Source organism: Heloderma suspectum, chromosome 7 (genome assembly GCF_057233095.1).
Source record: "Heloderma suspectum isolate Gila_16-S chromosome 7, 16-S_ref, whole genome shotgun sequence".
Lineage (NCBI taxonomy): Eukaryota > Metazoa > Chordata > Lepidosauria > Squamata > Helodermatidae > Heloderma > Heloderma suspectum.
This window is the reverse complement of record NC_139464.1, coordinates 65,337,376-65,353,220: the sequence shown is the minus strand read 5'-3', so window position 1 is coordinate 65,353,220 and position 15,845 is coordinate 65,337,376. Positions and strand designations below refer to the sequence as shown.

Sequence of the window (15,845 nt, the reverse complement as noted above, 5' to 3'; positions counted from 1 at the left end):
TAGAAATAACACGCCCCAAATACAAAAGGCACGCCTTTCTAGTCCGAATGCAAGATTAATCCCGAGCATCCACTAACCAGGTTTATATTACAAACCTATATACAGTACAAACCTATATACAGAAGTCCCATTGTTTTCAATGGGGTTTACTCCCAGGTAAGTGGGTATGATTGCAGCTTTCGCATTCAAAATCACTACAGCGGGTTAGAGATGGGTTGGCGATGAAGGCTGCAGCGTCTTTCACCACAGGCCGTCCAAAATATACAAATATACCTATTTCCCACCGTGACTGTGAATTCATCAGACTGATGAGGAGAGTGTAAAAGGGATATGCGATCCCATCTGGGTGATCTGGAGTGAGGGCCCTTGGAAACAAAGCCGCCAATCAAAACTCTGTCTCAGAATAATGCCAGTGCCCTGTAGTTAAAGTGAGTTAAAAGCAGAGGCAGAAAAAAAAAGCCCCAGCCTGGGGCATGGTGGAAGTTGCACGACTTTTCTTCCCTGTCTAAACATGCATAGGATCGCGCTGTCGGTTGCTAAATGTGCGCCAGATGTTCGGCAACGTAATCTGGGCCCCAAATTGGTTCCAGTGCATGCTTGTAGTCGCGTCTGGAGAACATCGGCGTAAACGTGACATAGTATGTACATACAATGGAAGCTGGTGGCTCCGATTTCGGTGGCGTTTCAACTGGGCTTCAGTCAAAACTCTAAAGGAGCTGTCCAGGGTGCTGAACCGATTTGGGGGCTAGGGTTCAGCACTTTGGATAGCTCCCTTAGAGAACTGGCTAGTTCTGACTGAAACCCAGCATGGATAAGCGGTCCCAACGAAATCGGGGCCACCAGCCTCCACTGCGTACATATATGCAGGATTAAATACCGCACACTAGGCAGGTTTATTGAAACGTCTCACTGAGTTCAACGCCCATTGGGTCCCAGGACACGGGCTAAAAGAGGATGTGTTGCTTTTGGAAGTAGTAGAGGGCTCCGTTCAGTGCCTGGTTCAGACCCAGCTTGGAAACTCAAAGCCTCGCCTTAACTTCTATGGTAAAAGAAAGGCGGGATGTATGTGAAATAATTAACAGCTCAACTCTACCCAGAAGCAAGTAGATATGGAGCAAGTAGCTCCATTAAGCTCAGTGAGGCGTATCCTAGAAACGCGTGTATACGACTACTGGCTGACGTTTCCATCTTGTACCTATTTACCTGGGAGTAAGCCCCACTGATCTCAGTGGGACTTACTTTTTGACACAGATAGGATTGCAGCAGAAGCATGCATGGAATTAAAAGCTAAATGACAGCGCAATCCTATCCATGTCTACTCAGCAGCATGTCCCATTGAGTTCAGTGGGGTTTACTCCCAGGTAAATGAGCATGGGGTTGCAGCCTAAGACTCTAGAAAACAGAAGAGAAAAATGCTGGAAGCGTACTGCTGGGTGGGGGGAGGAGGAGGCAGCCGAAGTAGCAGAAACCACCCGCCCCGGGGTCGGGCATGGCCACGGATTCTAGAACGTTCTGGGTGGCAGCCGAGCTCTGGGTTCATGCTCCGACCGTTGGCGGGCAACCGTCGGTGCGCGCGCACCCTCGCCTATTCCTGTCAGGGCGCCGCTACCATGGGGAGGTTCTGGCCGTGGGTCGTGCTGGGGCTGGTCGCCCTCCTCGGGGGCGTGCGCGGCCCGAAATATCCCGCGATCACCGACAGGGCCTTTATCAAACAGTATGTCGACGCCCACAACGAGTACCGCAGCGGAGTCACGCCGGCTGCTTCCAACATGCGATACATGGTGTGTCCTGGGAATAGGGTGGATGGAGGTCCAAGCGAGTGGGGAACGGGAACGTGAGCGAGGGCAGTATTCCTTTGGCGGGAAATTAAATTTGCCGCTCCGGTTGTGTGCGTGGAGACGCTTCCAATTTATTCCACTTTTTTCCTCACGGGGGAGGCAGTGTGGGTACATCGCGTGCTTGCTTACATTTGAAAAAGAAAGGAAAGCAAAACTGTGCCCTACTAATAAGCAGAGTAATGCTGCTATGGCAGGCAGTTGAGTTTGTGGGTCGTGAAAGGGCAGCACATCTTTAGCTATTTAGGGCGCAATCCTATGCATAATTGTGGAGAATGCTGGAAGTTGTAAGACTTTATTCTGTCTAAACATGCGTATGACTGCACCCTTAGTTTATTATGGTTCCATTTTCTAACTCCAGGGAGAGGGAGAGGCACGTGTGGAATTTTTTTTTGTCTCAGATTCTAAAATAACTTGATGGGGCTTGGGGTAGTAATGTACCTTTACTTGGGGACCAGTGCTATTTGTTGCTCCACCTCAGGCAAAAAAAAAAATGCATTGATACCATGCACATCACCAGTTACTTCAGAGCCAGGAGCAGGGGATGTATTTTGGTTTCATGTCCGACACAACAGAAGATCTGTGAACAGTTTCTTGTAGATCATTAATTTTCAGTTTGGGGGTTGAATCCCATTGCTGGGTCCCAGATGGACCTTGGGTGGATTGCAACAGCAGCATTACCAGCATACAAATATAAGGTAAACAACATTAAAATGTGAGTCCCGAAATGCATGTTTGGGCTAATGGTGTGTCCCAGGTCTGAGAAGGTTGAAGACAACAGTTTTAGATGAAAGCAGCCCAAGAGAAGGCAAGGGGGATTGGATCAAGATTCCAGCTCTGGGGGAGTAGGTATTTATCACTTTCTCCTTTATGCCATTTTCCCAACCTAAATTGGAGGATAATATCTTGTCCTTACTTTCCATTACGGAGAGCCGTCCCTGCTCGTAGTGGGAACCTTTTTTATGTAGAGGGCCACAGTCTCCTTAAGGGACCTCTCAAGAACCATCTACTGGGGATGGGTGGTGCTGGAATCCATGTTGGTTGGGGCCAGAACTGATGGGTGCATCCACCCAAACAAAGGTTGCCCACCCCTGTCCTACAGGCCCTGGACAGGGCATGGAGAGCATACTGCAATAATACACTGCAATATCCCAAGAGATTAGTGGAGCTACTAGATGGAGCAGTAGCAACTATGCGGGCAAGCAGGGACAGAGGGATCTCCAAGCTTGATATAGGCTCTGGAAAATCAGCCTTGCCCTCTGACACCCCATACTTGACAGAGCTACCACCTGTGGTGCCACCCAACTGCCTGCCCTCGAGGAAAGTTCTGTCATGCATGGGACAGGGCCACAGTTTTCTTCTGCCTTATACACAGGCATTTTTGCCACAAAGGTCACTATAATCATGCATCACCCAGTGAATATAAAGGAGAGTAGGTGGTATGATTTGCCAAACATAGCTTGCGTATCAGGTGCAGTGACACATATATTTTACAGTATTGGTACCGCTTAACTGGGGAGGAGACATAGGCCAGGCAGTCTTTTCTGGGGAAGCTGTTCCAAAGACAAAAAGATGATTTTGCTTTTGGTGATTTTTTCTCTTTAGCTATTGCAAGGGGGAGGGGATGCAAATTGGGGGAGGGGAATGACTGAGTGGAAAGGTTTAACCTGCCCCCTACTTAGACACGGTGGTCCTAATCTGCATCAGGGCCCCACACACTTACAAAGAAGTAAAACAAAAGAAAAAAAGTAGGCTCTGCTAGATGCTGCACATTTAATGTATCATCAATTTTAGCCCTAAGGTGAAGCCTGTCATCTGTAGTTTTTATTAGTACTTACCTTTAAAATATATATTTTAATATGTTGTCTGAAAAATTGGTGGTGCCTTTTTAGTCAGTTATTAAATCTTTTTAATCAATCTAAGGGTGCAGTCCTATCAATTTGCTGATGTAGGGACCAAGGAAATGAGGAGTTCTGCCTCAAAGGCATCTGGGATACATGCCAGGAGCCAGCAGAAGGACTGAGGAGGGGAAAACAAGCTTCAGCAAGCCACAGAGCGCCCAATCATTGCGGTGGCTTATTCTCAGGGTTGCTTAGTGTGACATGCAAACCCGCCCATTATGTAAATATAGATACATATAGTCATGAAAATACATTTATAGGCATAGTATTTTCACTTTTATGTTAAATAATAAATCCTACTCCCTAATATTTGTTAGAGGAGATAATTTTAAGAGCACAAGTGCTAAATGTTGTACTTACATGTTTCCAAAAGTCCAGGTCCTGAAAGACACATTTTAAACATGGTCACATTTTTTTTAATCATCCTCTCAGTATTTATTACATTATTACATTTTTATACTGCCTCTAGCAGAAGCTCTCTGGGCAGTTTACAAAGAGTAAAAACATTAGAAATACAATATGCAAAAAATTAAAAACATAAAAACAAAAAGTCCCACAATTCTCAGCATTGTGTTTTGGTTTCTACCAGAATATTGACTAGAACATTCCAGAGTTTCAGCAGGAAAATGTCTTTAAAAGTTTGATACAAAAGGCATCCAGGAAAAAAAATATTTTGACAGAACTGAAGATGTGGTATTGCTGCATGTACTAGAGGTGGATAACAGAATGTTGTGATTAAAAGCTGTCCATGATGCTTTTATACTTTGCAGACATTTGATATTGGTTTAGCTAAAATAGCTAGAGCGTGGGGACGGAGATGCGTTTGGAAACATAACCCATATACTAAACTCCACCCTGATCATAAATTTCGACCAATGGGAGAAAATTTGTGGATGGGACATGCCAGCAACCAACCGTTTAATCCTTCTGGTGCTATTAGATCATTTTACAATGAGATAAAATTCTATGATCTCAGTACCCACAAGTGTACTGCCGTATGTGGACATTATACTCAGGTAAGTTTTATTCTTCTCTATTCAGCCTACAACTTTTGAAGCAAAACATCAAGAAATTTTGATAAATCAAAATATGAAGTAGGCATAGTAGTTCTGTAATCACAGATCATGAAGTAATTACTTGCCTTCTGTCACAGCCTTCTCTAAGTAAGGCTGCTTCCTTATATAAAACAGAATAGTTTAAGTTAATTTAGAGGCAACTGAAAAGAACAATGCGGGGGAGGGAAATGGAATGAAATTTTTTTGGACTAGCTGAAGTTTCCAGACAATTTTCAAATGCAGCCTCCTGTATAACACATTGCAGTAATCCAAGCGAGAGGTTACCAGTGTGTGTATAACTGTATCTAGGCTATTTCTATCCAGGTCGGGTTTCTAAGCCAAAGCTAAAAAGGCACTCCCTGAGGCCACCTGTGCTTCTAGTGACATTGCTGGCCCCATGAGTACTCGCAAACCGCAGGCGTGATACTTTAGGAGTTTAACCCCTTCCAGAACAGATTGAATACCACTCAACTGAGCAGATGAACCACTTGATAACAGTACTTCCATATTGTCTGGATTTAGTCCCAGTTTATTGGCCATTATCTTGTCGATTACCATATCCAGGTCCTGATTCAGAACACCCACTACCTCTGTAGGATTCAATGAAAAAGGAGTATAGAACTGGATGCCATATTTATGACACCTCACTCCAAATCTCTAGATGCATGGGGGACAAGATCAGACCCTAAAAAACAATTTCCAAGGGGTCAGTCAGAAATCTCTATCACTACCTTATGGAACAGACAAGTAGGAACAGAACTACTGCAAAGCAGTACCTCTAACTCCCAACTCAAGAAAGCCCATTCAGAAGGATACTATAATCAGTTGTATTAAATGGTGCTGAGAGGTCTGGGAAAATTAACAGGGTCACACTCCTCCTGTCTTTCTCCGAATAGTGGCAATTCTACAGGACAACCAAGGCAGTTACAGTTCCAAAATCATGCCTGAGCCCAGAGTGAAGTGGATCTAGAAAACCACTTTCATCCAAGAATGACGAGTTGGCTGGCAATCACCTGCTCAAACACGTTGCTCAGGAAGGGCGTGTTAGCAACCTGTAGTTTTCCTCATCTTCAGGGTCCAGGTTAGGTTTTTTCTGGAGAAGTCTAATGACTGCCTCTATCGCTCCTTCTCTCAAGGAGGAATTTACAACTTCCTGGACCCAACCAGACATCCTTTTCCTGTTAGACATAGTAAGCTAAGCAGAGTAAGGGTAAAGTATGTAGGTGATCAACTGCCATGGCGAAGCAACCTCAAGCGTCAATAACTGAAACTTATTCAATAAAGCAGGATTGGACAGTGCTTGGGACACCTTCATTAATGGAACTGCAGTAACCTCAGAGTCTTAAGTTGTGACAGATGCGAGTGAATTTATCTTGAAGGTGTGTCGCAAAATGGTCACAGCATGCAACTGACATTTCCACCATATCTCTCTCAAGGCCAGATTTTAGCAGACCTCTAACAACTCAGAGTAGTTCCAACTAGATGACACAGAAGATGCCGTGGTGGTGAGAAAACACTATTTTTGTCTCCATCACTGCCACAGTCTAGACTTGATAATTAGCTGTAACTTGTGTTCAGTCAGATTTCATCGGTCTATCTTCACCTGCATTCCAGCTGTCGCCCATCTGGCTTCATTGCCCTCAGCTCAGGTGTATAACCAAGGAGCTGCCCAGGCTCTGCTTAGAGGGAGTGGGCACTTGGATGTGATTGCATCAACTGCCTGGGTCATCTGTATTCTGCTGAGTAACCAAGCCTTCAACAGGAGTACCAGCAGAAAAATCCCTCAGATTCCTCTGGAATCAGGAGCAAACCATTTTAATATTTCCCTCACCTTTCTGGAGGGAAAAGGACTCTGAAAGTCTAAACCTCAATAGGAAGTAATCTGACCATGACAAGGTGCTAGATGTTATATCTCCCACTTTCAGATCATCCTCCCGCTCAGTTGAGAAACCCAAATGTCCTGCTACATGTGTTGGGCCGATGCCATGTTGAGACAGTCCCATGGTTGTAATGGTGGTAGTGATGTGGGACAGAAAATTTTGCAAAATTGAATTTTTTCCAGTGCTTTATTTTTCTACAGAAAATTTTCCATTTCATAAGTTCATTAGTAGCAATTAATGAGTGCCAATTGCAAATACAATATTAAGCCAGCTTGGTAGTTTCAAAGTTGTAATTAATGTTTTTCAGGTGACTATCCCTATTAAGTATGTGAGACAATACATATATGTCATTGAAATGCGTCATGGACCTAATAAGTAGTGACAGTGAAACTGAATGTACCCCAACAACCTTAGTGACAGAGAGTTGAACTCTTATTGAAATAAATGAGTTGTCGTCAGCATATCATTCACAGTTCTTTGAGCTGCTAAAATTAATTAGTGCAGCCTTCCTCAGCCTGCTGCCTTCCAAATGTATTGAACTAGAATTTCCAGCATTACCTAGTCAGCCATGCTGACTGGGGGATGCTGTGAGTTCTAATTCAACCCATCTGGAGGGCACCAGGCTGAGGAAGTCTGAATTAGTATGTCAACAATTTTCAGTACCTTTGTTTTTACTTACATTTAAACAATGTAAGGAAAGTTCATGCAACTCTCTTGAATTTTTTACCAGTATTCCAGTAAAAATTCTACATAATATAATATTTAAATCACATTAAGTTTGTTTTAATTTTTCCTCTCAAATATTTCTGATTATTGGGCAGAATCCAATGGGGCATTTACGTCCCTGCCAATTCCTTTCCTCCTCACTGATTCTCTTGCACAAGAGGGGGGTCCTGCCAATTCTGTTGCACAAGCAGGACATATTGCTTATGCAAGGGAGATTTAGTGCTTCCTAGGGGAAGCCCTAAAATGAGCAGAAATGCTCGTTTCTGGAAGGAGGCAGGTCAGCAGAGCTTCCTTATGCGAGCTCTGCCAATCTGTCTCTTTCAGAAATGAGCATTTTCACTCATTTCAGGTTGCCCCGGAAGCGCTTAACGGAATTTGCGGGGCATAAGAGAGTCAGTGGGGTGTAAGCACCCCGTTGGATTCTCTGCCCAAATACTTGTGGTGTATTGGGACAAAAATATAACATGGGGCGCTTTTTTAGCTTTGTTGTTTACTAAATGCAAGTTAAATAAATATACTAAATTAGATCTCTCCCTACGTCATCAGAAAATTTTCCAGTGCAAAGTGAAAATATTCCAGTGTAAATGACCCTATGCATATTTGCTTAATTTGTATAGGAAAGATTTCCAGAAGTTTTTCAATGCAAAATTTTCCAAAAACCCCACTTCACAGAATGGCTGCGATGAAGACCTGAACTGCCCCAGATCCGATGGCCTCAGCATGAATGTTGAGGTCCCACAGAACAGAACAATCTTCCTGGGAGTCCTCAACACCAAATCCAAAGAGATCTCAGTCAGCTCAAGCAGGGTGATTGAAGGGCAGCACAATGGGTCTGTCCCAAGTACGCAACACAAAATACAAACACCCAAGACTGGTATTAAAACAGACAGGAAGCCTAGAGAGGGAAATGGAACTCCTATAGGTCACAGCAACCCAACCTCCCTGACCCTCAAGTCTCTGCAGATGCTTTCCCCATTTTATTTTCACTTTCTTTGGAAACCGTTTTCTAGCATTGTGAAAATGAATGGTGAAATGTATAGGATATAAGAGGCCAGCATGGGTATTTTGTTGCCTTTGTTTATATATTATGCTTTTGTACCACTTCTCTGTTAAAAATACAAAAAGCACTATAATAATGTTTAATACACTTTTAATTTCTTATATTAGGCTTTAACATGTTGTATTTTATGGTTTTAATTGTTGTGAACTGCCTCGGCTGTTGGACAGTATATAAATGTAATAAACAAATAAATAAATAAATGATAATTGCAACAATAGAAGACATAAAATAGCAGCGAATCTGAAAGATAAAAGTCAGTAGAAAACTTTTATAAGCTTTCATGGCAAATTACTGAAAAATACAAGGACCTTTATTAAACTCCTCAAACTAAACAATATTTGTACCCCGGAAGGCCAAACTGTAATAAAAGAGAACTTTTGTTTGGGGGCAGATTAAAATGTAATAAATTAATTTTATGCAAAAGCTATGCTACACATGAAGTAGTATTAAAACTGAGTGTGTGGATTTCTTGAGGTTTTGGTAGCCAATGATATTTCCTGACAGTTGTCTGTCTTGGTAACATCGTGGGCTGGATTATAGCATTCTTTTTTGTAGTTTGAATTACATCAGATACAAGAAGAATAAAATGTTTAATTGAAGATAATATTACTTTGCTTTACATTCCAGTGCTCAATAGAATAATTGATATCTCTCTACACACAGTGACATATTTCCTTAGCAGAGGCAAATGATGACTGTAGCTTGAAATTAGTCTCAGACATCTAATATAAAAGGGGGACAACTTGCAAAGAAATTGAATTTTAGAAACGATATATTTAGCACAACATGTACTTTATGTTGTATAGTAAATCCTACTCTTTTACAGGTTGTTTGGGCTGCTTCTTACAAGGTTGGCTGTGCTGCTGTTTACTGTCGTGTGGTAGATAAAGGAAAAAAGAGGAACATTGTGATTGTAGTGTGCAACTATGCTCCAGCGTAAGTTAACAAATGGTTAAAGGATGTAAAGTTCTGTTTATGTTAGCTTGTTCAAACAGAAAGCATTGTAACATGCTGAATTCCATGGCTATTTCCAATTGAATTACTTTATGTATGAATTTTGTAATTTGATTCACATTATTATTATTGACTTGTAAAAGCAGCCAGAATACTCAGCTACTATGTTATCCATTCACTGCTATGTTTAACAGTGAATTTTCTGATCTAATATACCAAACAATCTAGAGTCAAGATTTTTAGAGTCAAGATTTTGGTGGGAATCCCACCCTTCCCTTGCACCAGGCTTGCCCATGGTACAGCTCCTGCCTTTCCTGCTTGGTTCTTCTTTGACTGTCACAGCAGTAGCATTAAGAGAAGTGTCTCTCCTGTGGAGTTGTGTTTTTTCTTTCTCATCTCTTATTTTATTTTCAGGAGTGTTTTTTTGGTTGGAGTATTTTTCTGCACCACTAGCACTTGGACAACTTTCTTTCCCTAGCTTATGGCCTCGAAGATTTTCTTCATGTGATGGGAAGTTATTCTGCATAGACAGACACGTTAAGTGTCTCTTCTGCCTTGGAGAAGCCCACTTGGTTGACTCTTGTTACCATTGCTAGAATTTTACAAAGCAGACCAGGAAGAATCAGACTTTAAGGTTGTGGGTCTTGCTTTGGGAGAAAGCTCTGCAGGCAGCAGACTCAACATCCTTGAATCCTGTCTTCTAACAGTCATTGGGTCTTTGTTCCATGCCAACCCTGACAATGTCCCTCCTAACTCAAGGGACTTCCAAGATGCCATTAGCACCGATGATCCATTCAGTATCAACATTGATACCGGTAGCTGCACCCAGTATGCCTCCGAAGCTCTTGTTAAACTCAATATTGCCAACACCAGACCACTCGGCCTTCTTTAGTACTGGGACTTGATCCACTGATGACTCCTTTGATGCCGACTGTTGTCTTCAATACAAACTTTGTCGCAGCTGCTTTCAGTACCAACTTCTGTCAGTTGGTATAGAAACTGGTACCAGTTTCGATACTGGCCTTGTTGATACTGGCCATTCCAATGCTAGCAGCATTAGGTTTTGGCCCAGCCCCATTAATGCCTGATCTTCCAGTGGTGCCATCACCACCACCCACTGATGGCTCGAACTCTCCCACCTTCTGGAACTACGGTGTTTTACACAAACGACTCTGATGCAGGTGACTATGCTGTGGACTCTGAATCCTCTGTTGTGCCTTCCTCTTTATCACCCGATGCTCTGACAGGAGGCCAAACACTTTTGTCTCCTATGGATGACATTTACCCATAAATTGAACAGGTGATCTGTATAGCTACACTTCTCAAGTTGGATGTTAAACAACCTGTTGGATATTAAACAACCCCCAGTCGACAATTCTCTCTTTCAGGCTGTGCACACAGAGTTATGCTCCCATCACCATCCCAGCATTACCAGCGCTAGTATGCACAGTAAAGGGATCCTGGTGGAAACCATCTTCATAAGCTTGAGAACCTTTATAGGTTTTATGAAGATCAGTGTGGCTTTCTCTTCTGCCATCTAACACCAAACTCCTTTATTGTGGAAGCGGCCCAAGGGGAGTCCCAGGGTAAACCCCACTCCACTCCAGTGGACAAGGAGAGACTTAAGCTAAACTATATGGGTAGAAAGCTCAACTTCATACCCTTGCTGTTGCTATGTTTTTTAATTACCAGGCATGCATGGCCCACTACCAATTATTCCTATGGGACAAAGCAGCCACTTTCTTTTAACACCTTTCTGCTGATGAAAAAGAACTGATTCGCATCTTCCATGCAGAGGCATGTCACTTTTTTAGCCAACAGACCAATACTTCATGGCACACGGCAGCTCGAAAATCCTTGCAAGTACAATTGCCTTACACCGCCATGCCTGGTTACGGTCAGCTGGTCTCAATCAGGAGGCACACTTACACATAAAGGACCACCATTTTGATGGGAATCACCTCTTCAGTGAAAAGATGGATGATATACTGCACCCCATCCAGAAGAGAAAGAATAAGGCCCATCAGCTGGGTATAGCCCAGGCTAGTCAAGTTGCTACAATACTACAATCCCAAACCTTGGTACCAAATGTCTTCCCACAAGGCCTCTTGTTCCTCATCCGCAGCCACCTCAAAGCAAGCCCCCCAAGCATCCAAACAGTCATTTATTTTCACCAAGTACAAGTCCCAGTGCCGCAAGCAGATGCATGCTCCAGCACAACACCTATGACTGCCTTGTGACCTACCCATTTCTAGAAATTCTTGCTGTCATGTTCAGAGACCATCTCTGACATTTTGCTGCAGTTTGGGACTTTATTACAGCCAATCACAGGGTTCTCACCATTATTTGCATGTTTATGCCATTGACTTTGATTCCATACCACCTGTCGGAGTCCTCCGGTCCACTCCTCCTGCTACCCCATTTGTACACTAACTTGCATCCCTGCTTCACAAAAAGACCCCACAAAGACTGGCACACCAGGTACTCCTCTTTATACTTTACCGTCTAAAAGAAAGATGGGGCATATGGCCTGTCTTAGATCTCAGGAGTGTCAACAACTTCATTAAACCAACAAACTTCTGTATAATCACCCTGGCCAACATTCTTCCCCTGCTTTGCAAAGGTGATTGGTTCATCACAATTGACCTCAAGGACACTTATTTTAATATAGTGATTTGCCCAAGTCATCAGCGGTTTTGAGTTCTGCCATTCAGACTTGCAACAGTCCCCAATGTATTTGCAAAGTGTAAGGCAGTAGCAGCTGCTCATTTAAGGGTCAGGGACATAGACATTTCCCCATACAACAGCAGTTGGCTCTTGGCAGCCCTGTCATGGTAAGTACTGGACAATGCACTTTAATTTTTGTGAACTTCCCAGAGAGCTTTGGCTATTGGGTGGTATAGAAAACAAACAAACAAATAAATAAATTTCAGTCTTCACCGATCTCGGGTTTTGCGTGAATTGGGGGAAATCTCAACTACAGCCCTCAGATTATCCCCTACATAGGGGTTCACCTGGACTTTGCCGGAGCCATGGTGTTTCTTACAAATCACAAAGTGCAGGACATCATGGATGATGCTTATGCCTTGACCAGCCAGGATGGACAAGATACAGCACCTTCATGGCCCTCACTCACCTACAGATGTAGCCCCTTGAAGTTTGGTTCACCCATGCCTATGCTAGGCTTTGAGGATTATGACTTTATGGCCTATGCTAGGCTTTGAGGACTAGACCTGCTTACCTGCCAGTTATCAGATATACTCTCCTTCTGTCTTTGTCTCCACAGGGATTAGCCTTTTCCTCAGTTAAAGAGTATCTTGCCACCATTTTGGTTTTCAGAGTTCCTGTTGATGTTTACACCATTTTTTCTCACCCACTGGTGAAGAAATTCCTCAGAGTACTTCACTACTTATAGCCTCCTTCTGCTTCCCTGATGCCAGCTTGGAACCTCTGAGTAGTGTTGTTCCAGTTAACCTCCAAGTCCTTTGAACTACGCATCTCTATTGATCTGAGGCGTCCTTCTTTCAAAGTGGCTTCTTGACTGTGGTAACATCAGCCTGCCAGGCAAGTGTGCTATGCACTCTTTGGACCCTTCATTCATTTTTAGGCACAAGGAGGTTGCGCCTCACCCAGACATTACCCTTTTGCTCAAAGTTATTTCCTCCTTTCATGTTTCTCAAGATATCGTCATCCCAGCCTTTGGGCACTACATAGCCTGGATGCTTGAAGAGCTTTGGCTTTTTATGTCAACTGAACTGCACCTTTCAGGAGATTCAGTATTCTTTTTGTCACCAAAGACCCCCCCAAAAGTGATGTCATCGCAACACTTTGCACATTGGGTGACTTCCACCATCTCTCAATACTATCAGCTTTCTGGACTCCCTTTACCTGTGTGTATTCAGAGTTACTCCACTAGGTCAGTGATATTTTCTATGGCTTTTTTAGGTGGCATCCCCTTACTTGAGGTCTGCAGGGATGTTTCCTAGTCACAGCCATCAACTTTCATCCAGCATTACCACCTTAATGTTTGAGCCAGGGCTGATGTGACATTTGGAATGGCTAGGCTTTCCTTGATATTGATGCGAGGTGCCTATGCGTCACCTACTGGTAAGTTTGCTATTCACCCATGTGTGTGACACACACAGACCACGACAAAAAAGAACAGGTTGCTTACCTGTAACTGGTTCTTCAAGTGGTCATCTCTGCAGTCACACAACCTATCCTCCTCCCCACTAGGCACATCCTTGTGTCTCCTAGCTCTTTTTCCTACCACTGTGTGGTCTTGGAAGCTGAGCAGGAAAGGCAGGAGCTTTGCCCTGTGGACATGTGTGATTTGAGGGGTGGGGGGTGAGGCTCCTGCCAAAATCTCACCTATAGAGTATTCTGGATGATGCTTTGCACAGGTGCAGAATTCCATATGTGTGACTGCATAGATGACCTCTCAAAAGAACCAGAGTTACAGGTAAACAACCTGTTCTTCTGTGTCACCTGTGTTTTAAACTTACATAGTAGGGATAGGGCATGGCTCTGTGGCAGAGTACATGGATCCCAGATTCAGTCCCCAGTAATAGTTATCTGGAGGGCAAGGGGGCAGTAAAATTAAAACTTAGTTAAAATAATCATAAAAACAAATACATTAAAAGCACAATTCAAAAACACAACAATGAAAGAAATAAAAACAGCATCCAACCCAACAGACCTGCTTTCATGCCAAAGGCCTGCTTGAATAAAAACATATTTGTCTGCTAGCAGAAAGATGGTAAAGAGGGAGCCAAACTAGCATCCTTCAGCAGGGTGTTCAAGAGCCTGGGAGCAACCACTGAGAAGGCTCTCTAGCATCACCACCAAACATGGCTCAGCTGGCGGCAGAACCAAGAGAAGGGCCTCCCCAGAATATCTTAAAACCCAGGCAGGCTCGTATAGGACAAGGCAGTCTTTCAGTTATAGGGCTTTATAGATCATAATATGCACTTTGAATTGTCCCTGGAAACAAACCAGTGGCCAGTGAAGCTGTTGTAACAAGGGAGCCACATGATTCCTCTAACTCACCCCAGCATTCTAGACCAACTGAAGTTTCCAAACAATTTTCAGAGGCAATCCCATATAAAGCCCATTATAGTAGTCCAAATGAGATAGAACTAAAGCATGTGGCCAGATCGGACATCTCCAGGAATGGATGCAGTTGGCTCATTAGCCTTAGCTACTGCAAACACACTTCTGGCCACTGCTGAAACCTGGGCATCCAGATTCAGGGCCAAATCCAGGAGTACACCCAACTGCAAACCTGAGTCTTCAAAGGAACCATAGCCCCATCTAACACAGGTTGAATATTCCCTCATCTGCCTTTTGACTAACTAGGAGCACCTCTGTCTCGTCTGAATTAAGCTGCAATTTGTTGTTCTCATCCAGTCAATTACCAACACCAGACACAGAATTAGAACTAAAACAACTTCCTTGGATCTTGATGGAAAGAAGAGATAGAGTTGAGTATCATCAGCATACCAGCGGCACTGAACCCCAAAACTCTGAAAAAACCTCTTCCAGCAGTTGCGTGCATATGTTAAATAGCATGGGGGTACAGGATGGAGACCTGAGGGACACCATAGGCCAATGGCCAAGGTGTCAAAGAGGAATCCCCCAGCACCACCTTCTGATATCGCTCCTCCAAGAACTACCGGAGCCACCGTAGAACAGTGCCTCTAAGTCCCATCCCAGAGACATGCCCCAGAAGGATACCATGGTCAATGGTATTGAAAGCTGCCAAGAGGTCCAGCATAACCAATAGGGACACACACTTCCTCTCCAGTTCCCAATGCAGGTGGTCCATCAAGATGACCAAAGCAGTCTCTATCCCATAACCAGGTCTGAAGCCAGACTGAAATGGATCTAGATAATCCTCATCCAAAAACCACCCACCACATGCTCCAGCACCTTGGCCAGGAATAGAATATTGGAGACTGACTGGAAATTATCCAGTACAGTGGAGTTCAGTGTGGATTTTTTAAAACAAAGTTCTCAACAACACCTCCTTTAGACAAGATGGAATCACACCTTGTTGTAAAGAGTCATTCACCACTATCCCCATCCACTCAGCCAGTCCCCTTCTGGCCACTCTTCTAAGCCAGGAGGGGCAAGGGTCCAGCATACATATAATAGGTCTCACTTCTCCAAGGATCCTGTCCACATCCTCAGGCAGCACAAATTGAAAAGTATCCATTATGACTCAACAAGCCAGGGCCAAAGTTATATCCACCTACCTATCTCAAGTATGGCATCAAAGTCTGCACACATCTGAGCAATTTTTATCTGCAGAAATTGGCCACAACGAGCTATCGAGTGTTCTATATTTTCTTCTCATCAGCCAGAATACAGTAGGCCTTTGACCACCTGAGAAAGCTCTGTTGGGTGACTATGCAGACACAATAGTAGCAGAG

The 15,845-nt window shown here is 43.6% G+C and overlaps 1 protein-coding gene across 1 annotated transcript in view; it reads left to right on the top strand.

Annotated features, from left to right (window-relative positions):
• The first annotated feature begins 1,491 nt into the window (after window positions 1-1,491).
• LOC146339884 (GLIPR1-like protein 1) overlaps window positions 1,492-15,845 on the top strand; it is a 28,456-nt gene continuing 14,102 nt past the window's right edge. The window contains exons 1-3 of the mRNA XM_084810474.1: window positions 1,492-1,781; window positions 4,507-4,752; window positions 9,284-9,393. Of these exons, the coding sequence (XP_084666600.1) occupies window positions 1,539-1,781; window positions 4,507-4,752; window positions 9,284-9,393 (599 nt within the window). The 5' untranslated portion in view covers window positions 1,492-1,538. The remainder of the gene's footprint in view (window positions 1,782-4,506; window positions 4,753-9,283; window positions 9,394-15,845) is intronic.